This window comes from Catharus ustulatus, chromosome 1 (assembly GCF_009819885.2).
Source record: "Catharus ustulatus isolate bCatUst1 chromosome 1, bCatUst1.pri.v2, whole genome shotgun sequence".
Taxonomy (NCBI): Eukaryota; Metazoa; Chordata; class Aves; order Passeriformes; family Turdidae; genus Catharus; species Catharus ustulatus.
Window position 1 is genome coordinate 47262476 of NC_046221.1, and position 27869 is coordinate 47290344.

The 27869-nt window shown below is 41.1% G+C and overlaps 1 protein-coding gene across 1 annotated transcript; it reads left to right on the forward strand.

Moving 5' to 3' along the window:
- The first annotated feature begins 1377 nt into the window (after positions 1–1377).
- Positions 1378–27869, forward strand: EXOSC7 (exosome component 7). Its single transcript, XM_033060610.2, has 8 exons — positions 1378–1624; positions 3021–3122; positions 3799–3893; positions 8568–8730; positions 13155–13225; positions 19152–19275; positions 20210–20365; positions 23565–27869. The coding sequence occupies exons 1-8, from the start codon at positions 1508–1510 to the stop codon at positions 23667–23669; spliced, it is 933 nt and encodes a 310-aa protein (XP_032916501.1). The 5' UTR covers positions 1378–1507; the 3' UTR covers positions 23670–27869.

Genomic DNA, 27869 nt, shown 5'->3' on the forward strand with positions numbered 1-27869 from the left:
TGTTAGCTGAGCCTCTGGACTATGCAAGAATTTGACTAACATTAGCTAGATTCCAAGCTGGGATGGCAGAAGTTGGAAAAAAAATTAACAAATCACTCTTTCCTGGCAATTGTAATCATTAACTGCTGTGCGCTAAGCCATGAGAGTCAGACTGTCATCTCCCTGTGCTCTTAGTGGAAATCACAGGGTGCATCTGTATTGATACTGTTTCAGATCAAGAATTCACACGCATTTTCAGGGAGTTCCTGATTTCTTCTTTTTCGGTCCACACTGTGGAATGCAAGGATACAAGTATTACACTGCAAGTCAAACAAAGGGTCAGTCTGTGCAAGACAGAAGCACTGGTAGATGCTATTTTAGAGAGACATACAAACCACGCCCCTTTCATGCATGGGCACTGCCTTTGTCTTGCACTCCCCTGGGCCAGCAAGAAGACCTGGCCCTGCTCATCTCCCCCTAGGGTGAGCAAGCAGGACAACCTATCCAAGCTCCCTGCTCTGCCAGGCTCCAGTGCTGGCTTTCCCCACCAAGAAGCAGTAAACAATCCCCATACAATAACCGTAGTATACAGAAACGTGGCTCCTTTTAGATGCAGGTGAGCTGTGGGAAGAGTCGCAGAAATGCATCAGCTCTGCCCTTACTGCTAATTGGTAAGCAGCCTGCCAATGGGACCAGATCAAGCTAAAACTTCCAAAAGCATCCATTACTCTTGAAGTTTGCTCCCACTGCATCATGCCCCCTGTTCAAGTAGACACAGCCTGGAATGCTTTTCACATTTGATTGAACAAGAAGTTGTGGAAAGCTGCTTAAACTCTGACAGTGTGCTGTGCAATCCTTGGGAGCCATAGATCATTTTTAGCCAAGCAAGCATCAGCGTGAAGTCAAGATAGCATCTTTTAAAATACTCTGAAAATTATACACAGGAGCTGTGCTAAAAGGCGTGCAAACTTACATTAATAACTGTTATGCAACTTTCAATTAAGGCTGTCAAAAAAAACCCCAAACCTTAATTACTGTTTTAATATATAGTGTGAGTTTTTAATCACATTTCCCACGCCACTTTCCCAGCGATATCTGGCACAGGACCAAGAGAATCTCTAAGGAAAGCATTTGTTTTTTTCCCTGCTGCCGCACCAGGCTTCCCCGCGCACCGCACCTCGCATGGATCTTTCTGAGGTTAAAAACTCCGCAAGAAAAATGAGGAAACGCAGAGGACTATGACTACGCGATGTATTTCTGAGCATCGGGATATTTCCACAGCCTACTGCGGGAGCTTTGGTTTTACCGCGAGGGTCAGCTTCTTGGACGGGACGTTTTCCGGGATGCGGGGTGCCCGGTGGGTACCGCCTCCAGAGCGCGTCGCCTACTCCACGTGAAAGGCTTCTGTGGCTTTCCGGCTGCAGCCCCTGCTTTACCATAAGGCAAGGGGAGCCCCCGCTGGGAGGTGCCGGTGCCACCTGGGCGGGCACCACCTCTGGACAGCCGGCAGCTTCCCGGCGGCGGGCGGATGGAAGGCAGGCAGGCAGGAAGAGGGGCACTGCGCAGGCGCGGGCAGGAGGCGGTGGGAATGGCGTCTGTGGTACTGAGTGAAGCGGAGAAGCTTTACATCGTGCACGGCGTCCAGGTACCGGGAGCGGGCGCCGGGCGGCAGGGAGGGAGTTAGGCTGGGGAGGAGGGAGGTGAGGGAGGAGGGAGGTGAGAGAGGAAGGAGGTGAGAGAGGAAGGAGGGAAGGAGGGAGCCCTCCACTGTTGCATCTCGGCAAGAACCTCTGGAGTAGTAATCAGAGCACACTGAGCATCGGAACGGGAAGCGGGCTGAGAGCGGGACGTGGATTTGTTTTCACAGAATCACACAATATGCTGAGTTGGAAGGAACCCACAAGGGTCATCAAAGTCCAGCTCCTAGCCCTGCACAGGGCACCCCAAGAATCTCACCATGTGCTTGAGAGCATTGTCCAAATACTTCTTGAACTCTTCAAGCTTGGTGTTGGGACCACTTCCCTGGGGAGCGTTTTCCAGTGCCCAGCCACCCTCCGGGTAAAAAACCTTTTCCCGATGCCCAGCCTAAGTCTCCCCTGACACAACTCCGGGCCATTCCCTCGGGTCTTGTCACTGGTCACCGCAGACATCAGTGCCTGCCCCTCCTCTTCCTCTCACGAGGAAGTTGTACCCGCAGTGAGGTCTCCCTTCAGTTTCTTCCAGGCTGAACCGACGAAGCGGCCTCAGCATCTCCTCTAACAACTTGCCTTCAAGGCCCTTCACCATCTTCATTGACTTCCTTTGGATGCTCTATAAGAGCTTAATATCCTTCTTCTGTCCCCATTTGCTCCTCTTTCCTTTCTCTTCCCTGGCTCTTCCTCAAGTTATTGCCATTGGATAGAGTAACTGTAACTTAGCGAAGGAACGTGAGTGGACAAAAGAGGAAGAGTGAAAGGTGTCTGAGGAGAAGCCCAAAGATAAAATAACTTTATCCTTACTGAAATTTACTGAAAAACAACCTGTTTTTATGGGAGCGAGCTGTATAGTATCAGAGGATGCGTAATACCCGTTTGTGGAATACAAATGGATGAAAGCTTTTGGAACGCCGGTGTATTATTTTTATCTGCTGGGGTTCTAATTACTGATGTAAAAGTACAGAACGTGCCTATCCCAGAAAAGAGCTGTGTTGTGTTAGGTAAAGTACCATTGAAAGCCATTACCTTTACAGTTCTGAAATCTGAAGCTTTCTTTTGGGAATTAGAGGGACTTGGTACAATTCATGCCTACCTGCAAATTGCTTATTGCAAGCTCTACATAAATGAGATATAAATGAAAAAGTATAGTTGGTTCTTTTGTGTTCCGTGGTGAAACTACTAGCTGTTGTTTTTACATGCTCATTACAGCTGCATTTGGTATAAGAAAAGGAAAGTTTAGAGTCACAGAGTTTTTGGGTTGTGGTGAGGGTTTGTTTGTTTGTTTGTTTTGTTTTTATATTTCATTAATGATTCCCTTAAGTGCAATATATTGATTGTCATACTTAGGAAGACCTTCGTGTAGATGGTCGAGGCTGTGAAGACTACAGATGTGCAGAAGTAGAAACAGATGTTGTATCAAACACAAGTGGATCTGCAAGAGTAAAGCTGGTAGGTAAATTTCTTAGGGATTGAGTACCTTGCTGATTAAATTCCTCGTTCATGTGACTAGTTAATCTGATGCTATTTGTAGATAGGTTTGTGTGTGTAATAACATGTATGTGTATAGCAGTAACTGAAACTATGGGAAATGGAGATAATGACAGGATATATAATTAGTTCAGGCTTGCTTGAACTGGATTTACTGTAAAATGCCTGGACAGTCTTCAACCTGAATAATAATCTAATAATCTAGTATTTAATCTTGAAAACTGAAGTTGCTATTGTGCCTGGTTCCTGGGTGGGGGGGCCCAAAAATTTCTGTTCCTTTAAAATGAAGCAAAACTATTTCTGACGTGTTGACTGTGAAGAAGATACATGTACCGTGCACCATTATGAAGGTTCTGCAGAAAGAGCTGTTCACAGTACCAAAATGACAGAAGTAGTCTTGGATATTAGGAGTGTCTTTTTAACCTAGAGAAAGGTAATATGTACAGTAATTATTTAAAGAATCTTCTTGCATGTAATATTGTCCTTCTAAAGCCTTTTGTTCACTAAAAAAAAAATTCATTCTGATAGAATGATTGGTAACTGAAAGGTAGAAATGTCAGCTTACCATAGAAATAAAAATAAAACAAATAATTCTGTAATTATAATTCCAGTTGTGTGATTGTTTTTGTTTTAACAGGGAGAAACTGATATCTTGGTAGGCATAAAAGCTGAAATGGGGACACCGAAGTTGGAGAAACCAGATGAAGGTTACCTAGAATTTTTTGTTGACTGGTTAGTATACTAGAAAAGAATGAAATACATCTAATATTTGGAATAAATGACTATAATGAATAAATGGTCATGCCATTCTTCAGAAATTTATGCCTTCATTCCACTAACCTCCTCTAGGAGTTTGAGTAATAGAAACAAATTATTTTACCATTGCATTAGCAGTGAATGTTAAGAATATTTTGCTGGTCCTGCAAACCCAAAAGAAGCTAATCAGCAGAAGTTAAATAATGAAAGCAGGTTAAATAAAACAATCCCAAATTACAAAGCATCACTGCAGCTGGAAAAGAGTAATGGTTCAAGCGTACATGGTTGTAACCAGACTTTAGGACTAAAATATCAGCTGTTGTTTTTACCATGATAAAATAGAGAAAATCTCTTTCAAAATAAGTAAGTTGGAAGGAAAGAATTGACCAATACAGTCTGTACTTTAACTGCAGTTGAAGGTTTGCTTGCTTTGTCTGAGAAAGCAGTGGAAAAAGTTTGAAGTGTGTTTTGCACAAAGCTCTTTTTTTGTTTAAAAAAAGAAAAATCCTCAGTGTAAACTTCAGATTCAAAAACTAGAAATTTTATCAGTGACTCCATCCATCATTAACTAAAAGAGTGTTTGGTTTTAATTTTAAGATTTCTTGCATTTTGCTACAAATGGACTGTTTTTATCCTTACAGTCTTCATAGTGTTTGAATTATGGAAGAAGCTAGAAGAAAACTGAGAACTCTTTGTTTTCAGGTTGCTCTGAACACAGTAGCATCTCACTGTTAGTCTAGACTGTCTGCAGCCTGAGACTACAATATCTATGTCTTGCAGACTTACCCAAAACTGTTCTTTATGATTTACAATGCTTTGGTGACCCATCATAAAATCCTTGGCATTGGCAAGTTGGCTGCTTTGCATGTGACATCTCTTTTCACTTTTATTTAAAACAAAAAAATGTTGCTACTCTGACATTAAGCCAATATACCATTGTTAAAGCTAAGGTATGAGAGTACTAAGTGTGTATCTGATAATCTTTCTGACCTAATTGTCTATTTCTCTCTTAACATTTTTATGTTACATTATGCAGCCTTATCTAAGGCTGCCTCTGTGAATTGGTATGCTCTAGTTAATTGTGGAAACTTACGCTTTAAAGGAAAGCACTCACCTGTGAATTGATAGTTTGTTTACAATTGCTGTTCTAAAATTATCAGATAGGAAGATCAACTAGAATGTGGTCATGCTGTTATAACTCATGTATGAAGTGTCTTAAATGGTATGTGTTTACTGTTCTGGGGTTTTTTTCCTGGTTATCTCTATATGAAGAAAGTCCATGGACAGCAGGGACATTTCCCTCCTAAGAAAAGTCATCTGTGGACATGTGACAATTCTGTCACACTTCCTGTGTATGCAAAGAGATACTAGAAAAACTTCAACATTAGATCAATGTTAGGTTGCATTTTCTGTTAATCTCTGCTTCATGAGATGGGAGGGAGATGTGCCTCAGTATTGTGGGAGTTGGATCTAGTCAGTTCAGGAAATTGGTGATCTTTAATTTCTGTGACAACAAGGGCCTGAACTTTAGAGGAGTGTAATCACTTGTCTCATGCTCGTGGCAAAGGGAAAGGTGTCCTTTAGCTTCCAGAAAGATGCAAAAGAGGAATGAGCTGCTGTCAGTATCCCAATGCTTGTCCAGACTGCCACTGGGTGGTAGTAACTGAGCATAATTTGGTAGTAACTGAGCATAATTCGATATCCTGAATCTTCTGGTGAAATTCCTGTGTGCTCTATTTGGCTTTTATATTGTTGAAGCTAATAATAAAAATTCAGACTGCAGTGATTACTATCTTAAAATATTTATTTCCCAAAACTTTCATGGTTTCTTTTACTGATGAAAGTAATCATTTGCTGGATCATGTGTATAGTTCTCTGCTCCAAACTTGTATTTCTCTTTATTCTGCTCTGAGTCCTTTACCTGCCATCTGAGGAGCACACTTAGTCCCATTTTGAGACAGACTTTAATGCGAGGCTCTTGCAGGGATGATTTTTGGGGCACTGATTTGTAACCCTAGAAATTAATTGTCATAAAACAACTCTATGTCCTGTGTGGTATTTTTACTGCCTGTCATCACTGGAGTAGACATTCATCCTGGCTCTTGATGTTGAAAGAGTGCTATGTCTGCTTTTCTGACATTCTAGTTTTGTGGCTGATCTGATTTGTCACTTCTAAACTGTAACAAATAGAAACAAGAAAAGTAGACATCTGAAGCCCTTGAATGTATCAGATTTTGTTTGTGGAATTAGGAAGCAAGGAATATATTTGTTCAGATCTGACCATCTGTAGATTACAGTATATTAATGGCCTGAGCAGTAGGTAGGAAGTGTTTAACTGTTGCAACAGAAAGATTTTGACTGGCAACAGGAAGAGTTTTGAAATTCAGTAGAGATCTGTGGTAAAAGCATCTTTATGCATTAGGAGGAATCTTAGATTTTTAGGCAATGTGACACTGAAATGATTTTGATAGTATTGAAAGCTATATGCTACTTGGCCGTAGAAATTCTGTAACACTACTAACTTCTTTCTGTGCTCCATAAGCCATGTTTTTCATCAATTTCTAGTGTGTTAAGATGCCCCCTTTCCAAATTTTGCCCGGTATAAATTACTGCAATAGTCTGTAGACATTAGAGGCAGTATTTACCAAATAGTTATAATAATATCCTGTTAACATTACTTCTTTATTTCACTTTGATTGCAAGGAAATGTATAAATAAATAAATAATAATGGAATTAAGATGCAGTGAAATGTACAGTGGTATTCCGGTTGAGTCTTAGGTTCTTTCTGCCGAGTCAAAGAAAGTATCCACTTGTAATAAAAAAATGCAACATTTGAAAAACAGAAATAGAAATGAGGCATAGATTGAAGTTTTCGTAATTATTGCAACTTGCCTTAGGGATCATAATGCTTGCATAACTATGACTTAAACAGAATGGCTTAAACAGGATGATCTTGTTAACTTGCATAAAAGCTGCTTCCACAGATAAGTGCTTGTTTAATACAACCTGAAGACCTGACTCAGCACTCAGTTATACTTAGATAAGATCCTGTCTTATAAAATGTGTGTCTAATAACCCTGGGTAATGTTGTGTGCCACATTTGCAATACTTATTCGTGTGGCAAATATAGTTTGGAACCATATATCAGTGCTTAATTGGCAGTAATGTTTCTTTGTATTTTTAAGCATGTATAGTGCTGCTTGTTTCTGGTAGCAGCAAATAACTTCTGTAAAATCCAGTAGTTCTTCCTGGCATTCTGAGTTTTCATCAACTCTGCAAAACAGCAAGCTGGGAGAATTACTGTGAGGTAAGGATAATAGTAGATAATTATATGTAAGCTTATGGATTCTGCAGTATTGTTGGCACAGCTCATTTGATGGTTTAAGTCAAGCCTTGATAATGTGAATCTTTAATTGTTTGGGTTTGTTTTTTTTTTAAAGGTGCGAGGATTATATTCCAAGACTTAGTTCTCTGCTGTATATTTGTATTCCTGGTATACTAAGGTTTTGTATCATCATATGGGCACAGAACATACATGAGAAATTTGCCCTGTGAGTTGCTCCACCAAGACAATACAGGGCGTGGCCATTACAGATTTTGAACAGACCAAAACTACTTCTGTGTAATCATTTCCTTTGATATGTTCTTTAATGAGAAATTAATTTGGTGGAGGTCTGACTGGTTTATTTTGAAACAAGATTTGCAATGCTGCTACAGGTCCACTACTTGAGAATATTCTTGCCCTCTCTATAAACCAGAGGCTGGGTTTGGAATCTTTGCTCATTATTTTGCTGTATATGCATCTCTGGACATTTCTGTTCTATTTTATTGTTCTTTGGAGGCAAGGCGTTTTCTTAGGTTTGAGGTGGTTTTTGTTTGGTTAGTTTGGTTTGGCTTTTATGTTTTTGGATTTTGGTGATATTTTTAGGCCTGTTTGCTTTTATTGTTGGAAGTTTTTTAGCTGTGTATTAGGCCCCAGCACTGAAGGACTTTCTTGCATGACTGCTCATAAATACTTTGTTATGTTGGAATCAGGGAAGTAAAGACCACACATTTTGTCAGATCCCTTCAGGAAAAGATGTTATTTACTTGCCGTTCTCCATAAACTGCAGAGAGTAACAACATGCTTTCTTTAAGGAGTTTGATATCAGAAAATACACTCAGTAAAGAAATCACCAATTAAGACCAGGCAATCATGTTACTTATAAGAAATTATTATTAAATTCTACTTGTTATATCATCATATCTTTTTCTTCTTAGCCACTCTCTTAATAATGTAATATTCAACTGTTTCTCGGCTGTCTTGGTGGCTGTTGTGAACTTAGTACAAATGTTCCACTTCTCTTCTTTAAAGAACTGAGGTAATAGAGGGTAACAGTGCTTAAGAAATAATCTCTGAGAGAATTCACCAAATTTTACTTTGATTATAATGGAGAACTGAAGATAGTAGTGGGATTTAGTGAGTATTAGTATTTGTAGCAAAATGTCAGTATATTATCTGCATCAAAACCTTCTCTTATGCAAAATGCTAGGATGCATATTCCTGTACAAATAAATCCTTGGATACTTTTATTGCTTTATATTTAAGAAATTTTTTTTTAGTATTTTCTGTTTCAGAAGTGAAAGTATTATTTTCTTTCTTTATCTAGTTCTTCAAATTCTCCTGAGTTGGAAGGCCGGGGAGGAGAAGAACTTGGCACAGATATAGCAAATACTCTGTACAGAGTATTCAGCTGTGAGAACAGTGTAGACTTGAAATCCCTTTGTATTAATCCCAAAGAGCACTGCTGGGTTCTCTATGTGGATGTATTGGTAAGTACAGAAATTAAAACTAAGATTCAGCAAAATATTTCTAAGGCAGAGACTGACTTAGCATAGCCTTCTGTATTTTCTTATTTTAAAAAAAAGCTCTTATCATGTGATATAATGTATCACAGCATGGATGGAAGTTTTCTTGTGAATCTAGTTAGAGCAGTTAATCACTAGCTTCAGCTTGATCTTTTTCTTCTATTCTCGATGCTGCTGTTCCACTGCAGAACTAATAAAACATTGAGCACTCCAAATCTATCTCAGATAAAAATCAGTGATCTTATACTGATAAGGAAATTGCCATTAAAGAAGGGTAAACTTCTCTTCTAAGCTAGATGAAACAGCAAATACATTGTTCAAGTGAATGTAAGTTATCATGTGTGTATGTTATCACTAACGGAACAGTCCATCTGTCTGGTTCTTTGTGCTCTTACCACTACTAATTTACGAAAGTAAAATAGAAACTTTTGGGCAAAAGCTAGGTTTAGCCGAGGTACTTTTTGATGAAAGTTGTATACATGTATTAAACGTAGATGATAAACTCTGAATATTTGTTCCCATGACAATAATGGAAATTGAATTTTGTGTGTACAAATCTGATGCAGGTGGCAGCTCGATTTCCAAAATATGCTGCATTTCAAACACTCTGTCATGGGAGTTTCAATAGAAATTTGCAAGGTAGACTCTCCTGGACGTTATTTCCGATACTTATTGGTCCAAAGTTGAGTTCCTGTTTGCCAAATTTGGAAGTGAAAATCTGTTAAGGGGTCTTACAGAAATCCATTAGGGTCTGTGAAATAATGTGCAAAATGTTAAGCTTTATGGCCAGAAAATTAAATTCAGGGTTTTGTTGAACAAAACATGAACATATAGACTAACACCTAAATAAATATGAAAATTAGCTCACTAGGTATTTAGAAAGCAGCGGCATTAGCCTAATTATAGTAGATACAGTACAACAGTCCAGCTACAAAGTGATGGAATATGTACCTCTGCTGAGTGCTTTAACATCCCGAGTCACTGGCTTATTGCAGCTTGGCATGGTTTAATGGAGAATGCAATGCTAGTTCTGAGAAATCACACTGAGGCCTTTAATTACTAGGTAATTACAAGAAGAGGTACAGAATATTAAATGCTGTGCTTATTTAAGCAACATGCTGCTTAACATTGCATAGGCACTGCATAAACAAAGACTTTCATAGAGCTGTCTGCTTCTGTGTATATATATATGTATATATATACATATATATATATATATACACTGTTCTGTGTAGCTTTTGTTTGAGATCTGTCTTCCTGGACAGATGTGTTGATTGTCCACAGCTACAGAAAAAAACAGTCTCCATGTTTTCATGCTACTAGTTATATCAGAATTATCAACATCAGGGCATATGTTATGTGAGGAATTTTACATTTAGCTCTTTTTACAGTGCCAATAAAGAATCTGTTGCAGGTTCATAATTATGACTCTAAACTTCATGAGTCTTTTTAATGTTATATTCTGCAGGGATCTTGTGTGTGAGTCATTGAAGAGCTGTTGGTACAGTTAGAACAAGATACTGATAACATTTCTCTCTTACTCTGTTCCTCCTCAACCTTTTTTTTCCACCTTAGGCCTCTGTGTTTTCACTTTTGTTACATATTTGTAAATATTTTATTTTCTAAATGGTAGACATTTATATTACATGTGATAGTGTATACCTAATGTAGGTGCTTAACATCTACAGATTTTCCTGAAGCTGCTGTCATTTTTATAGATTTCTAATTTTTATAGAGTGTGGTGTAAGGATGACACTTGGGCTAATATAAGGAACAACTCATATTATTTGTCATTTGAGGGAGACAAATTCTGAGTATAAAAACAACACTCACAGAGCGTCCTTTGGGTGATACTTTCCCTCAGAATTCCTAAAAATTGTTTACATTGGTGTTTGTTTTGCATAGTTATACTGGAGGGAAAATAAACCTTAAATCTGTTGAAATGCTGAAAATACTGATACCTTGCGGTCAGGTGTGAAGGTACTTGTCCAGACATCTCTCATTCCAAAAGACAAAGATCCAGAAAGAATGTTGTGAGCCCAGAAATACTCCATTGCTACACAATTTAGCCATGTGCACTTTGACTGGAACATCTATATTCAGCTCCTGTTCTGTAAACAAAATTTGACATGTGCAACCTCCGAAGAGAAAGTGGTGTGTTTTTCAGTCATGCAGATTTATCAATTTTAAAAAATCTCTCAAATATTTTCTAGTGGTAAGTGTGTTTAGGATGTGCAGTAATTCTGTACAGTCAGCCTAGGGAAAAAAAAACTTCAGTCATGTACACCACAAAGATGCAGACATAGGGACAAATTGAGATACGTGTTTCAAAGGTCAAGAATATATATGTTGACTTTTCAGAATATTTGCATTATTCCTTAATAATGGAAGGCATTCCAATTCCAAGTAGTAGCTTATCATCGTGGAGTACCACCAAGGCCTGTTCACACTCTGTCTGTATTTTCCTCAATTTCTTTCCTTTTCTAAGCAAGCCATTGGTGTCAGAAAGAAACTTTTAGGCATTTTTGAGTGGGTTTTGATATATCTGTATAGCCTTCTCCCCATAACTTGCCTAAGCAGCCTGCTGGGCTAGGCAAGAAGAATCAAAGTGTGCAAAGTGTCCCTACCCAGTCACAGTAGATTGTGTGTCAGGAGGACAGGGTGCATTAGGTTCTCTTAAAATTTTTGCAGTTCACTACTAGAGTACCTTCCAGGATTTCCTCATGTTTTCTATTTCCCCCTCCACCCCCAGTCTGATTAAAAAGAAGTTAGGAATCTCTACTTTTGGAGGAAAAGCTTCTCTGAATAAGATGAGGTCTACAATGTGTTGTCTTTTATTTCCCATAACTTTTTCACTTGCATATCAGTAAATTAAAAGCAGATAAGATCGCTCCGCTTCCCATAACTCACAGTTATGCAGACTTTCTTAGTCCTAAAAATAACTACATAAATAGAGGAATGTTAGTACAAGGTGCTTCAGCTGAGAAAAGCGTTCATTTCTTTGTGGAGGAGTTGTTGCACCATGCTCTGTGCCGGTAGCATTCCTTGCCTCTAGGAGCCACTGTAGTACAGAGAAGGCTTTAGAACAGCAGCCTGAATACAAGTCTAGCAACAGTGCAGACACATCCCATTATTGTGTTTTAATAACAAAGATATTGTGGGGCTTATTGTGTTATCAAGTAAAATCCAATAATGACTGAAAGGGGCAAGTTAACCTCTTTGTATCCAGCAGCTGCTTGCAAAGAAATAATCTGATCACCTTTGTCCTTAGCTTTCTATCCCAACTTTTTGTTATTCTTTTTACGCTCTTCAGTCTGTCTTCATAAAAAGTAATTGTCTTTACATTTATGATTTTCTCCCTGTGCAGGAGTTTATCTCATTTTTAAATAAATTTTGAAGAACAATCAATGCAATCAGGATTGCAAATCATGTTTTGCTCTCATCATACAGCGTAGATTCATGTCACGGAGAAGCATCCATATGTTCTTGCTGAAGTAGTTCCAAATGCCTGCTCTGTGTGTGTGTTCTCAGGAAATATTACTGGCAGCTGAGAGCTGAGCTTGTCAGAGATGTGACAGTAGGCTATGGACAGACACATCTCTGACTTGTCTGGCAGCCTGCAGAAGGTATTAGTGGTTTTGGGAGCCCTCCCTTTTTACCTTGTATGCAGAGCTGCTTTTTCCTTTGACTGTTGTTCTCCTGATTTTCATGGGAAGAAGCTGAGCTAGGCTCCCACCACACACTTCAGGTGTTAACACTCATTTGAAATAGACTTTGACATCAGGCTCTCCTTAGATCATTTTTGGCTATGAGACAAACCTGATGATGATTTTCCCATAAAGAGAATTAATCATGATGTGCCTTCATAACTGCACCTTATAAAACTAGTTTTCCATACCATGTTCTTGGTGGCAGTGTATGTTTCTTCTGTGAAAGCAGTTCTCCCAATTGGTTTTGGCCATCTGATATTCTAAAAAAAAGGCTCCTCTTTGAAATGAAATATAGAAAATGGATTGGCTTAAGTTAACACTAAAGAATTAATATGATGAGTTTATAAAGGGTACTCTGGCCATAGTCTAGTTCAGAACCTTAGCACAAGAAGATGAAGAACAGTGGTGATTTAATTTCAGCTTCTATTATTAAATTTTATCATTAATTTTATTATGCAGTGCATTAACTCTTCTATTTTGCATGTATAATAGAGTTAGCTGAAATCTTAATTTCCTATCTGTTTCTTTTCATAGATAGGCTTTAAAGAAAACTTTGTTTTTTTAAAACCTGTTCTGGTAATTAGTTTTCTTATTTTTCAAGTAGGTTTAAATAAAATAAAGGCTTCATTTAAAGGCACTAGCCTGATTTTTTAAAGAGATTCTTCTTTTGCTCCCCAGTTATTGGAATGTGGTGGGAACATCTTTGATGCAATCTCTATCGCAGTGAAGGCAGCTCTCTTTAACACAAGGTAAAGCACAGATCTTATTTCATGTGGGTGGAAGTGGCATGGGAAGTGGAAGAGAAGTATTCTCTGTGAACAAAGCATTTTTAATGCTTAGTTATTTAAAGAAGAAGTACCCAAGACAGCTTGCATTCAAATACAAGGCAGTCATTTGCATGCAAGTACCATGAACTATTGTTATTTTAATTCAGTTTCTAGTGATCAAGTGTCATATTGCATGTTATGCACAATCATGTTCACAGTATAACTTATTGTAGCCAGATCCAGAAAAGTACAGTAATTTCACGACCATAAGGCGCACCGGACTATAAGGCGCACCCCCAGGAGTCGGCAAAATTCGCAACTTTGTAGATCAGATAAGGCGCACCGGACTATAAGGCGTACTTTTTTTTTGCAGCGAGGCTCCGCCCCCAGCTCCCCCCAGCTGAGGCTCCGCCTCCATCCAGCTGCCACGGCACCGTGGCCCCACCTCCACCCAGCAGCCCCGACCCCGCCTCCAGCCAGGAGCCCCGGCCTCGCAGCCCCGCAGGCATTCAGCGGCCCGGGTCCTGCCTCCAGCCAGCAGCCCCGGCCCCGCGAACAACCAGCGGCCCCGGCCCTGCAGGCACCCGGAAACCCCGGCCTTGCCTCCACCCAGCAGGCCCTGTCCCATGGCCCCACGGGCACCTGGAAGCCCCGGTCCTGCAGGCACCCAGCAGCCTCGGTCCCGTGGCCCCGCAGGCATCTGGAAGCCCCGGTCCTGCGGGCACCCAGCAGCCCCAGTCCCGCAGGCACCCGGAAGCCCCGGTTCTGCAGGCACCCAGCAGCCCCTGCCCCGCGGCCCCGCAGGCATCCAGCAGCCCCGGTCCTGCAGGCACCTGGAAGCCCTGGTCCCACAGGCACCCAGCAGCCCCGGTCCCATGGCCCTGCGGGCACCCAGCAGCCCCGGTCCTGCAGGCACCTGGAAGCCCCGGTCCCGCAGCCCTGCGGGCACCCAGCAACCTTGGTCCCGCGGGCACCTGGAAGCCCCGGTCCCACAGCCCCGTGGGTACCTGGAAGCCCCGGGCCCACAGGCACCTGGAAGCCCCGGTCCCACGGCCCCGTGGGCACCCAGCAGCCCTGGCCCTGCAGGCACCCAGCAGCCCCGGTGCCGCTGGCACCTAGAAGCCCCAGTCCCGCGGCCCCGCGGGCACCAGCAGCCCCGGTCAGGCAGGCACCCAGCAGTCCCAGTCCTGCAGGCACCCAGAAGCCCCGGTCCCGCGGCCCTGCGGGCACCCAGCAGCCCCGGTCCCACGGCCCCGCAGGCACCTGGAAGCCCCGGTCCCGAAGGCACCCAGCAGCCCCAGCCTCGCCTCCACCCAGCGGCCCCGGTCCCGCAGCCCCGCCTCCAGCCAACAGCCCAGGCCCCGCAGGCAGCCAGAAGTCCTGGCCTCGTGGGCACCCAGCAGTCCTGGCCCTTCGGCCCCACCTCCACCCGGCAGCTGCAGCCCCGTGGCCCCGCCTCCACCCAGCAGCTGCGGCCCTGCCGGCTCGCCCCGCGGCTCGCAGCTCTCACTTCCAGGTTTGCAAATTTGTGAACTTTGTCCATCAGATAAGGCGCACCGGACTATAAGGTGCACTTCCGGGTTCAGGGGAAAATTTTAGGTAAAAGGATGCGCCTTATAGTCGTGAAATTACTGTAGTGTTGACCATGTAGTTTTGTTGCAAGTAGTTGGAGGCCTTGGTGCTGATGCCTTGTGGGTTTGAAATAAGTATTTACTGATATGTGGTGATTCTGTATAAGAAGCCCTCTGTTGGTGATTTGTAATCAGCCCTGGTTTTCCACTTTTATTCCACTATTGATTGTATTCTCATTCACTGTCAGCCTAGAGTTCTTTTTTAAAACCAGGAAGAAAAAAGTGGTGGTGAGAAGGGAGGGGAAAACGATATCTTTAAAAGAACTTTGCCCCACGCATGTTAATCCAAAGAATAGGAAAATAAAACCTAGTAGAAAATCTCTGTTTTAGTACGACTTACTATTATTTTTTCTATTGTTTTTATCTTTATCCATAGGTGAAAGGGAATAGAGTTTTGTACCACCCTTGAGAAAAACAACCTAGTGAACAACTTTACTAAAAAACTTACATGGCAAAAATAACTGGTAGAGGTGCAAAACAAGATTCTTACAAGCATAAATGTTTTAAAAGTAGATCTCAAATTGTTCTTCAGCATTAAATTAGAGATCTGCTAAAGTCACTAGTGTTGTTCTGGCTTATTTGCCAGGAAATCAATGATAGTACTAGATCTGGAAAAGTATTTGCTAAAAAGAAGAGGAAAATAGGGTTTTGAAGACAGGCAGTATATCAGGTTATAAACACTTTGAAAGAGATAAGGGGAGACTTACCCATATGAGACTAGAAGTTGTATGTGTTGCTGAGAAATTTCTCATGTTAATCAAGTTCTTGGCAGTAATTTTTAACAGTGGATTGTTTTTATAACATTAATAAATACTTTTAGAAATGTAATGACTCACAAATGAGTTACCATTACAGTAAAAAGAAGAAAAGCCTGTATTTCTGTGTGTGAGTTGCCAGGATGCAGAAGTCATATAGTTAAAACAGTTACCTTCATGCGAGTTGTTTTGCAGATCCACAGCTCATACTTTATTTGTAAGATAACAAGGTCTTTTTCCTTACTTTAACCGGAATAAAGAGAGATGATCATGTAAAAAATAATGAATTTAATAAGTGAATAGAAGAAAATCTGTTGCTCTGGGAGCATGGACAACATGATGGAGGGTGTAATTATTTTAATGTTTCTTACTTATTTTTATTCCTCTGACAACGGTGTCCTTTATATAATCTCTAAACTGTGGGCAAATTTTGCAAGTCTTGTTGAAGTGGAGTATCATTTCAAAATGTGGTACAGTATGACACAGCCTATTGACTTTTTAACTTTGAAAACCCTATTGATTTGAGCAGGGAATGCTAGTACAGCTCATCTCATACAAGCCCAGACAGTCAAGAGGGGAAATTCAAAGTGAAAACCTGTTGTCCTCATTCACTATTCCTCTCCCTTTCTCTTTGTATCTGCTGGGTTTTCTTTGGATTGACACAAGGCTGTTTAAGAGTAGCTGCCTGTTCTCCATAAAATATTATTCCCCAAACAAGACATCAGTTTGAAGGTTGCTTCAGATTAAGTGTTCTGAACTGTGTTCAACATGTGTCCCCTCTTTGACTCTTACTTTCTTTTCCTGCTTTGTTTACAACCAGGTTTTTGTTCGAAGTGTTTTCAGATCTTTGCCAACCTTGACTAGAGCATTGGAACAAAGAGCAGGGAGCTCAAACTACTGTTATTTCTTTGAAGCTACAATATTTTAGATATTCACATAGGCATTTGAAAACTTCAGCTTCAATTTAAAATCTTGCTCTAAGCATTTTTGTAATATCTGTGGACGCATCATGCTTTAGAGCAAAGTAAATCCAACATCATGACTTAAGGAATTTTGCACAAGATTTATGGGATTTAAATCGTTTGAATGCCTGACCTGACTCATTCTCTCCCCTTCAGGCATGGAAGAATGACAATAGAACTGGTTTAGGGGGGATATTTACTCCTCACAGGTTTGTATTGTTCATAGAGTTCTAAAAACTACAGTCAAGATGATGTGCACAAGATAGCAGATACCAGACTTTCTTCTTACCCACATCTCCCAGATGTTTAAGGATGGATTTATTAATTATGGAAGTAGATTCTGCAAAATATGCAGTTAGCTACTGTGTCTGGACATTAAACTTGGTCCTGTGGAATGTGCCTAATTGCAACCGAGGCTGCAGAAAATAGGCAAGTTACAAAAACAACAAAGTTTATAACGCAACAACCTGCAGATACTGAGGTTTTTGCTGCACAGCGTGGTAGAGGCAGAACTGATGCCTGCTTGGAAGGATGGGACTGATTTTCTATTTGTGAAATCTGGATCTGCACACACAGGAAAGAGCACTGTTCATTACATGACTGAGTCGTGCTGTACAGATTTCTGCCCTGATTAGTTGCAGGAATCAAAATAGAAAAATAAAAGTTGCAAATTAAACATGTACTGTTATTTCTTCAGATAAATCTTCACAAGGTAGGAGAGGAAGTCTACAGTGTTCTGGAAAAGCTTTGTGCTACATTCACTTTGCAGTTTTTGTATCCATGTACCCCCTTTTTATGCAACTGTGATGCTTGTGTCTGATCTTTTTGCCTTTGCAGTATTTCTAATTTACACATCTCTCATCTGTTCTTTGCCAAAAAGGCTCCTTGCAGGCACTTTTCAGATATTAATTCTGGCAACTTTTTCTTGCAGACCAAACACTATTCTGGTTTCAAAGCTATTTTAGGCTGGAGTTAAAAATGGCTTAATCACACAGATTTTCTTAAAATCTCTGGCACGTATACCTCCTGCTTGACCAGGCTGTTGTCCAGTGTTGTCCATTGTCCTGTGTAGCTTGAGAGGGTTAGTCACCTTGTGACTTTATTCCATCTACTTCTGATGGAATATTTTAAACTTGAAAATAGGCTTTGATGCATTTCTAATGAGCTGAAAAACGTTTGGAGTTTCATTTCCGGAAAAAGTGCACATCACAATTGTTCTGCTTACTCAAAGTCTTAGTTTTGGGTTGGCTCAGGCCAGTGTGCTTGTAGGGAGTTTGTTGTCACTTGAGCAAGGTTAGCTGTTTTGAGGTATTTGCCACTACAACTTTTAACCACAAATAACTAAAATACTCTTCCAAGGATCAATCAAAATCACTTTGTGTTGGTGGGGAAAAATGTTCATTAAATCAGTCCCTATCTCCTCCTCTTTTAAAATAAGAGATTTGTTACAAAGGGCATAGAAGAATGTAACCTAGTTATAAAACAAAATGCTACTGTAAAAGCACTAACATAAAACCAGACTGTGGTTACTGAGTTAGCTGTCTTGGACATCTTGAAATATTTTCTTTTCAAGTGCAAATGCATGAAAGAGACTAGTGTGCATGAGCTCTGTGTGTGTTTTACTGGCCAGTAATGCCAAGTCTCTTAGTCAGTATTCCATCCTATCAGGCACCTGGATAAATGAGAGTGTATAAGATGCTGACATTCTTGGCAGCTTGAGATACCATCCTCTGCTAAATTGTTTTAAATTACTTTATTCATTATGCTAAGGAAACTGCCTTAAATCATCCCATAAAACTTTCATTAGATGGCTATCACAAATACAATGTATGTACGACTGATAAGGAGCCTGTGTAGCTCATTTGTGAGAGAGCTCATGATTCACAACTGAGAAGAAAGCATTTCTTGAATTTCTGCCTGGGTTTTCAACACTGCTTTGTCCTGATATGTTGCATATCCCTTGTATATGTGTCCTTAGAACAGTAGAGTATCTTGCCAATTTTCTCATCTTGCTAGAGAAGGGATTTTACTATTGCCATCTTTTCTCTTTATCCCAGCTCTTCTTAGTAGGTGTTATTCTTTCCTGAACAGCTTTGCTACTTGTATTTGCTACTGATGTCACACCTTTGCCAAGCAATGCAACTGATGTAATGCTGACAACTTTACTGTTGTCTGCAAGGTTGGGAACCACAGAACAAAAGGATTCAGTCGGTAATTTGTCTCCTGTATATCCATGACATTCCTGTACATAAAAAAAATGGTTAATAACTGATTTGTGCAAGTTTCAAATTAATTTCTCCCCATGTAATAGTGTAAAAAACAGATCAAATTTTAACTGTTTGAATGATGTAAATATGATGATCTTACCCTAAATATCTTCCTACTTCCAATGTTTTTTTGAAGTCTAGGTAGTGAGTTGTTAATACTTTGATCACATACTGTACTGTTCTTCTAAACATTTTGCCTCATTTAGAAGAACAGGGACTTCCTGGAGTTGTGACTGTAGAACAGTTGTATTTGTTACGTGTTCTGGCAATGACTGCATCGTTTGTTTCCACAGGATACCCAAAGTGCGTGTTCTGGAGGATGAAGAAGGCACCAAAGAGATTGAGCTGTCTGATGATCCTTATGACTGCATTCGACTTAATGTAGATGAGGTGCCCTGTATTGTCACACTAAGCAAAGTAAGCCTGACAAATTTCTGCCTTCCTGCCTGGAGACTCCAGTTTCTGTTAATTTCACCTGCCATTTATTTTTTCTCAAGAGATAAAATTGGAGTTACAGCAATTGTCAGTGTCCACTATGTATGTATTTGTCTTTTGCCTCCTAATTAAGAACTTCTACTGAATAAGGGGGTTTTTTACACCTCTGACTTGTAGGTTTCTATGTGATGTATTCTTAAAATGCATCGTGCATCCAGAGGAGTTGTTTGTTATTTTTCATCTGCTCATTGCTTAACGTCCAGAGCAGCAGATACGTCAGTGTGTTAAAACAAGAGGTCACTGTGTTCAGGAGTCGAGGTTGTGTGATCTGCCTGGAGTTACATGCTGGATATTTGTTGCTGAGGACAGAACTCAGTTTTCATGGGTACAGTACCATCCCTTCCCTTTCAAACAGGTTTTTGTCTTCCATGCATAGGACACAGATAACACAGTTGATTTTGTGGGTGCTGCATTTTCTACTGCAAGTGTTAGTGATTGGCTTAGATACCTGAAAGTTTGCTTGGCATTTCTTTTAAGGAAATTGCGTAAATAGAGGGGCCATTGCTGAAATGAGGGCTCACCTGAGTCTTGAGATTTTAATTTTCAGGTAGAGGGGGGCAAAGTCTGTACTTAGAGTTGCAGGGAAAGGTGAATATAGAGTTTCATACAGATAAAAGAATGGTAGAAAGGAAAACAGTGACATGCTTATCTCACCTCTGTTGTTTATGTATCCATAATTTGGGGTCAGAGGCTGTTTAAATCCTGTGCTATTAAGTCAGTCTCTGACTATTCTAAAGGCCACATGATTTTAGGATGGGAGGCTGTAGGTAAGTAACAAAGCCACCACTCACAGTTGGATTTCTCAATGGAGGAGCCTTGAGAACAGCAAACTAATGCATTGTTTTGTCACTTGCAGATTGGATATAGGCATGTGGTGGATGCTACCCTTCAGGAAGAAGCCTGTTCTTTGGCAAGCCTGCTTATTTCAGTGACCAGTAAAGGTGCCATCACTTCTATGAAGAAGGTGGGGAAAGGTAGCCTGGATCCTGAGAGTATTTTTGAAATGATGGAGGTAAGCAGTGTTGAGTAGTTGTCCTAGTTTAGGGCAAATTTAAGGAAAACCTCCAAGAGGAGCCCCAGAAAAAAAATAAACCCCCGAAGACTCCTCCCCCACCACCGGGTTCGGGAAGAATTTCCTCAGAGGAAAAAGTGGAAAAAACCTGTTTATTAATCAAACCAAACACTCCCCAACACAAGAGAAGAAAATGAGTAACCCCGGATGACAAAAAACTCTTTCACCAGTGTGAGAGGGTGACAAACTCAGAAAATCTCTCCTGTGGGTAGTGTCAGTCTCCGGCACTGAGAGTGACTGCTGCAGATCTCAAATTGCAGGATCCCGGTGTTCCTTGGTGTTCCAGGTCTGGTCCAAACAGGTTCAGAAGGTATACAGAAAGGAAAGGGGGGAAAGAACGAAAAAACAGTTCAGGGAAAGAGATTGGACTGCCTAACTAATAAGCAAAAGCAAAACTAAAGCTAGCAAGCGAAGCAAAGCTAAGCCAAAGCAAAGCAAGCAAAAGCCAGCAAGCAGCCAGAGCCAGCCTGAGCCAGCAGAGCTAGCCTCCCAAGCACAGACGATGGGGGAGGGGAGCCAACTGATAAGTAGACAAAACAGACTTTCGCTTAAACAGAACACACGATTGGGGATACAAGTCACCATAACATCACCCCAGGACAGTAGTTGATTGTCTTGAATGATACTGGATGAACTTGGGTGTACAGAAAGCTTTTAGAGCAGAGGGCTTTTAGAGCAGAGACCTTGGTGATTTGATTTGATGAGAGACTTTGTGATGGTCACAGGAAGTTTCTTTGAAACAGATTCTAATGTGAGTGGATATTGTCTAAAACTTCTAGGTGCCTGAAATGTATAGCACTCACATTTGTTTAAGGCAAGTACTTCACAGCTGTAAGACAGTGAAGCTTAAGTTGAGAAACTCTGAGAGTATTTTTATAGACCATGTTCCCTCTTTTGTTGTTTCTTTTAAAGACTTAAAGAGCAAAACTTCCAACATGGTAAAGTCCTTATAAGAGTAGGGATGGTGCTTGAAATTAGGATGGTGGTTTGAAATAGGGAAGTTCATGCCTGGCGTTGTAGCACAACTCATTTGTTTTATGGTAAACTTACTGTTCTCATTTTACTGTTGTTTTACTTAACTTCTTCTACTTCATAAAAATACTAGTATGTGGATATTGTCCGCATTCATATAAGATCCATTTTAAACCCTTCTTCAGGCCCTTCTTAGATCTGTTCTCCAGTGTAAATTCTCATGGCTTAGTTTGGCCTTGAGCATGAGACAGAAATGGGTTTTGAACTTGAAAGTCAGAATGAAAATTAGATACTTCAAGCTGGCTCTGTTACCTAGAGACACAGGGCTAATTTCTGCATGGGTCTACCTGAGGAATGCAGAAGTTGGAGCCAAGTTTGACAACAATTGGTCTCAAGTGGGAATTACTGAGTGTATGGCACTTCACCGTGTCATCCAGAGTGCTTATCTTAGTGGTGTGAGTGGGCTTTTTATTTGTGCTCAAACATGCCTTTTATTCCCCTTACCTGGGTAGAGAGGTGTTACTTCTAATTCCTCTACAGGAGTGAGAGATAAAGCTGATCACAAAAAAACCCAAGATGCTTTCTGTAAGGTCAGAGATTATCTGTTTGGTCCTGCCTTAAACTCAACATCCTGATTGGGGTATCAAGAAAAATAAATTCCCAGTGGAGGATCTGAGTAACCTATGTCTGACACCTCTGTTCCTGGATGATTTAACTGCAGGTCAGAGGATGTTCAGTTTTTCCTCACTGGTGGACAACAGACATTCTAGGACATAACTCTTAGGAAGGGAGTTTCATGGGAAAGTTTTGGGAAGCTGCCAGCATTACAGGTTCTTTTTTACTGAGTTTATGATCTGATCCACTAGAGAGGCAAGCAGGAATAAGATGGCCACAGTGCTGGGTCAATACCACAGTTCTGCACAGTTCCCACTGACTTTGACCTGGGGTGAGTGATGTTGTCCTGCATTTGAGGAGGAGAAAGTGTATCAGCCCTCTTGACTCTGGACTGCTGCAGTAATCTTTGTCCCAGTGCAGAGCTGTAACAGTTCTTGTTCTTTGCCCCCCACATTTTTGTAGCATGACTCATGGTGACTGGGATTGACAGCTACCCTGCTGCATCAAAGCTCTTCCCAAATTTCCTTTGGTACCATTGGCCATATTCTGGCACCTGGCTCTTCAATTTAAAATGTAGCTTATTTTCCAGTTTGTGCATGCTTTCAGTAATTGTCACCAGGAAGTTAAACAGAGTTTTGTGTCAGCTCTATGGCAAGCCCAGACTTCACTGCATAGATCAGGAGCCAATAAACTTGTTTTATTATAATCTGTCTTTGGCTCTTTAGGGATGGATGGGCTCTTTATTTCTGTTTGCAGTCAATATTTCAGGTCATTTAGAGAGACCCTGGGAAAGCTCCAGGGGGCACCACTGCCTTAAGATCTTTAGTTCACCACTGCCCAATGTTTCCTTGCCCTGTAGCTTGCCACAGTATACTTGGGTGTGTGGATGAGTAGAGGTCAGCACTGGAGCTAATCCTGTTGGGTTTTCACTGCTGGAGTTTATTTCTGTAAAGAAAACATTCTATTAACTCCTTTAAGATGCTTGAACAGGACAGAATTACATGAAGGATCTGCCCACAGAGTAATTTTGTGATGCAGCCAGTGTGCATTTTGGGTTTCTTTGGCCATAGGACAGGGTGTTCAACTGCTCTAAATTCTCTCTGCTGATTCTGAGCACATTCAGAAGAGTCTACTGAACTTTCTGTTAGTAGACTGCTTTGCTGACCAGAGGTCTCTTGTCCTCTGGCTGCTAGAATATTGCCTCATGCTCTTTGTGCTGGCTAGTTTGAACATGTGTTTATGCCTGATGTGAATTTAATTTGTATTCCTGGGTGATCCAGCATTCTGCAGATCTGGTATTAATGATTGTGGAATGCTGCTCTGATGAATAAGAGCACTGCCTTTGTGTGTACATTTTTCCAAAACTTAATCAAGTTAAAATGAAACTTTCACCTCCATTATTTTTCTAAATTAAAAGCATATTTTATGATACCATCTGGTGTATATGAATCATCAAAGGGAAAATATTTGTCAAAAGGAAGTGTTCTGTAAGAGTTGTCTTCCTGTAAATAAGCATACGTCTTAGGTTTGTTTTGCTTTCTTTGCTTTGCAGACAGGACAAAGAGTAGGCAAGTCACTTCACATAGCCCTTCAGAAGATTTTGGATGAAGAAGAGAGTTTGGGGACTTCACGACCAAAAGTTGGATTTCTAGGATGAGTTTTTATTAAATGTTCAAAACTGTTTTTAATTGATTGTGCAATCTTGTCAGTTTGTATATAAAGAAAAGGTTATTTTTTTTTGTTCCAGTAGAGTCATCCTCCTGGCTAAGAGGCTTTCAGAATGTTACTAAGCATAAAGAAAGCTACAGTTAAAGGCAAATAAGCAAATTTGAGATGCTTTCCATATGGGTAGCTGCTGGCACCTAGGAAGTGCACCAGCAGCAATTGGTGCTGTTGCCTGGGAAGTGCTTGAGTCTGTTTTTCAGAGCGACTGGTGTATTTTCCACTTCATTCTGTTTGCATGTGTTTCACTTCTGTAAACCAGCTGCTGTGTTCTAGAATGCATATGGGATTGTCTTCCCAGTGCACCACAAATGAGAGCAGCAGTGGGTGGAAATCTTCTTCAAGTTACCTTACTATGCTTTGAATAAAATGTGGTTAGATTTTACTATAAATACAACATGGTCCCAAGTTCCCAATTCATATTTTAAACCAAGATTTGTCTACAACTGCCTCACAGGGGGAAGGGGGGAGGCAGGCACTGAACTATTTTCTTTGATGACCAGTGACAGGACTCCAGGGAACATCCTGAAGCTGTGTCAGGAAAGATTTAGGTTGGATATCAGGAAAAGGTTCCTCACCCAGAGGGTGGTGAAGCACTGGAACATACTCTCCGAAGAAGTGCTCACAGCACCAAGCATGACAGAGTTCAAGAAGTGTATGGACAATGCTCTCAGGCACATGGTATGACTCTTGATGTGTCCTGTATGGGAGTTGGACTTTGACGATCCCAGTGAGTTCCTTCCAGCTCAGGATATGCTATGACTTCCTTGCTTCCTAGAGCTCTACCTATCCCTTTTGCTAACAAGTGCAATAGTAAGCCAGCCAAAACATCTCACTCTGGCTAAGGAGTAGGGACATGACCAAGGTAAATGGGAAGCTAAGTTGATCTTTAAAAGTTTGATATTTCAGCTGGAAAAGCATAGTGGCTGTCAATAATGATCCTTCACAGACATGAATACAAATCACATCACCAGATGTTGAAAGTAGTGGATTCCCTCCCTACATCAGCTGGATGGTCCAGTACAGAGTATGAGGTGTTTATTTGGCATGATAGGAAGAGACAACAGATGGGAAGAGTCAAAGGAAGAAGTTTTTTTTAGATAGCTGATATTTCATCTGCAAGTTTTAAAGAATGTTTTGAACAAACTTTATGTCAGAAATTACTACAATAATCCAGGAGTTATTTAGCTCTTACTCAAGAAACATTTTCTGAATTTTCTGTTTCAATTTTATAATACCAGATTAAGAATATTCACTTGACTGTAACATGTTTGGTGGGGAGAAAGGAAGGAAGGGTTTTGCTGAAGGAAAGCTGTAGAACAGGACAGAACATATTAAAGCTCAAACTAATAATCATGATCACATTAAAATATATGGAGTGCTTAAGGTTCCCAAATCTCTTCATTCCTTTTGCTAGAGCTCCTACACATAGTTCTTCAAGGTGACTGCAGCAGTACTGTGTATTTCAGGTATGTGTAACCACTGCTATAACAAGCAGTATAACAAGCAGACAGGTTGTTTAAAAAAAATGTTGTCCCCCAAAATTTGTCCAAGGCTTGTATTTTGAAGTGTTGGGATTTTTTTCAGTACCTTAAGTAATGGTTTAGGTAGGTTGTAATGGTGCTACACAGTAGTGGAGCCAAGAAGTGACAATGAGTGTACGTAATGTCTTTTATCACTTCAGCAGAGTTATTCTGTGTGAGGCAAATACTAATCTGACATCAGCTTTACAGTAGCTGTGATCCACTCCTTGCCATGCAAAGCTGCTTGTAAAAACATATAAAGAAAGACTTACCACAGGTAGTTTTTTTGTTCATGCATTGTTCAATGTTTCAGAAAATGGTTAATGTAAATGAGACTACAAGTCTTGAACCTCAGCCATTCTCTGAATGTTTTATTGCAGATTTGTGGTTGGAGACCAAAAATCTGCTCTGAGTTACACTCGGGGTGAATTCTGTAACCTGAATAGTGTAATTCTACACAGCTTTCCAGCTGAAAGATGTCCAAGCATTTTGCAAGTTACATCAGTTAAGATGCTTCTTGTCCTCTCTCCAGATCCTTTTAATTTTGAATATATTTTTATGAGAGCTGGAGATGGTGGTGGGAAAAGAAACATGGTTGTGTTTCAAGTGTGTGAACTGATGCCTCTGTAGAGAGGAGTACATGTGCACTCCCTCCCCATTTCTTAATAAGGATAGCAAATATTTAGCCCTCTGAGTTCCAGACTGTGTACTCAAGAGAGAGACTTGGTGCCAAGCACTTCCTCAGAGCAGCACTGTACATTAGCATGGTGCTGCAGTGGTCTGCAGTGCCTCCCCTAGGCATGTGTGTCCTCCTCCTGGTCTTCTGTACCTGGATATGCAGGCACAGAGTGAATTGGGGGTCTCAAGGGGTCCTGTTCCTTTTATGTCTCTGCTTCCCATCTGTTGGCATGCAAAAGCAGTGGTGTGGAGAGTGACCCCAGTTCAGATGGGGTCTGCTTCAACCCCTGAGATATAAATAATGAGCTCAGCCAAAAGTATTACAGATCTAGCTGGTCTTAGCTGCCCCTGGAGGTTTTCTGCTACCAGCTCATGTCCCAGATGGATAAACAAAGCTTTGACAGGGGTAAAAGGTCCTACAGCTCTCCCAGCTGATATGGTATCTGCCAAGAAATCTGTGAGACTGTGGTTCTCAGGCATGCTAAGGGCTAATTTCTATTTTCTTAGCTCCTTTAAACCCCTCCCTTCTATTCCAAACAGAAATAGCAGAATTTTAATAGAGACTTCAACTGAGAATGCCCCTGTTCCCATCTGGGCTGGTGGAAAGTTCCATGTGTTGCTCTGCAGATACTGCCACATTTCCATTGACTTGAGTCCAGTAGAGCTAAGAGGAAACATCTGTGGAGTGGGATAGCTCTCTGTTTGTCCCAGAAATTAATCGCTTCTGCTGGGAGTGTTGAGAGGCTGAAAGCTGTGTACTAGAGATGAGGAGTCTAGCAACTCCTGCTAGGCTTCTATTCATGTTGCCTAAAAGCACACACCTGCAATTTACCTGTTTCACAGGGACAGCATTCCCCTCAAAGCAGAAGAGGGTGTAGGTGAGTGGACCTGGCAGACTTACCAAGCCTGGAAAACCCATCAACATACGTTATGCAACGACAGTTCAACACTGTAATTGTGTAGTTTGGGGAGAAGAGGGAAGCTCATTCTGCCCTGTGGAGGCAGTGGGGAGGAGCACGCCTGTGCCACCTGTAGTCAGGCTTTAAATGAATCTTTCCGTCAGCACAGCCAAATCGATGTGAGCCAGAGCTTGCGCATGCTCCTATGAGACTGTAGTATGCAAGGCTGTCTTCAAGGGATTTGGCACCTTGATTTGGCATGGACAATAGGGTGTTTCTGTATTTGCTTTGTAAACAGCAATTACTTGAGGTTTACGCGCTTCTGCTAGGACTGCCTCCAGCTTTTCTTTTGAACTGCAGCAGATGCCACTGCCGTCCTCTGCAGTGGGATGTTTTCCAGCCCTGCTGTAGCACTGGTTTATTTTGCATGTGGTAAGTGGCTACTGGCACCCAGAGAGTGGAAGAAGCAAAGCTATGACTGGTATGACCCAAGAACTCCAGTCCTTACCCCAGAACCTGTTCTCTCCATTCCTTTAACATTCAGAGAAAAATGCAAGAGCAGGTCTGCAACTACTACTGAATCTCTTCAGCCATCAGCTTCTGTGTGATTTCTCACTGCTCCCCAACCTCTTGTCTCCTAGTGCACTCCTCCCCAATTGCACTCCCTGCCCATGCAAGGCAGCTTTTCCTTCTACGGCAAAATGTGGCTGCTCCTGTTAGCTGTGCCTCACAGAGGCTTCTTTTCCTTCATCAAAGTCCCAGACTTGCAGCGATAGTGCTCAGCCACAGCAGGGCACTTTGGTACAGGTCTCCCCACAGAGAAATTGCAGTTTTTCAAGGGTTATCCTTGGATCTGCATTTCTAGCTATTTTCTTGGAGCTGCATTTCTAGCTATCCAGGAAGAAAGATGTTTTTGCTGTTGCTGCAAAACATCATAAGAATCTCAAGCATGCTGCTAATGACTCCCAGGTGACGGTTTAAACCTCCATTTTATTGACTGGAACACTTTTTAATAAAGCTGTGGTTATCTCTCAA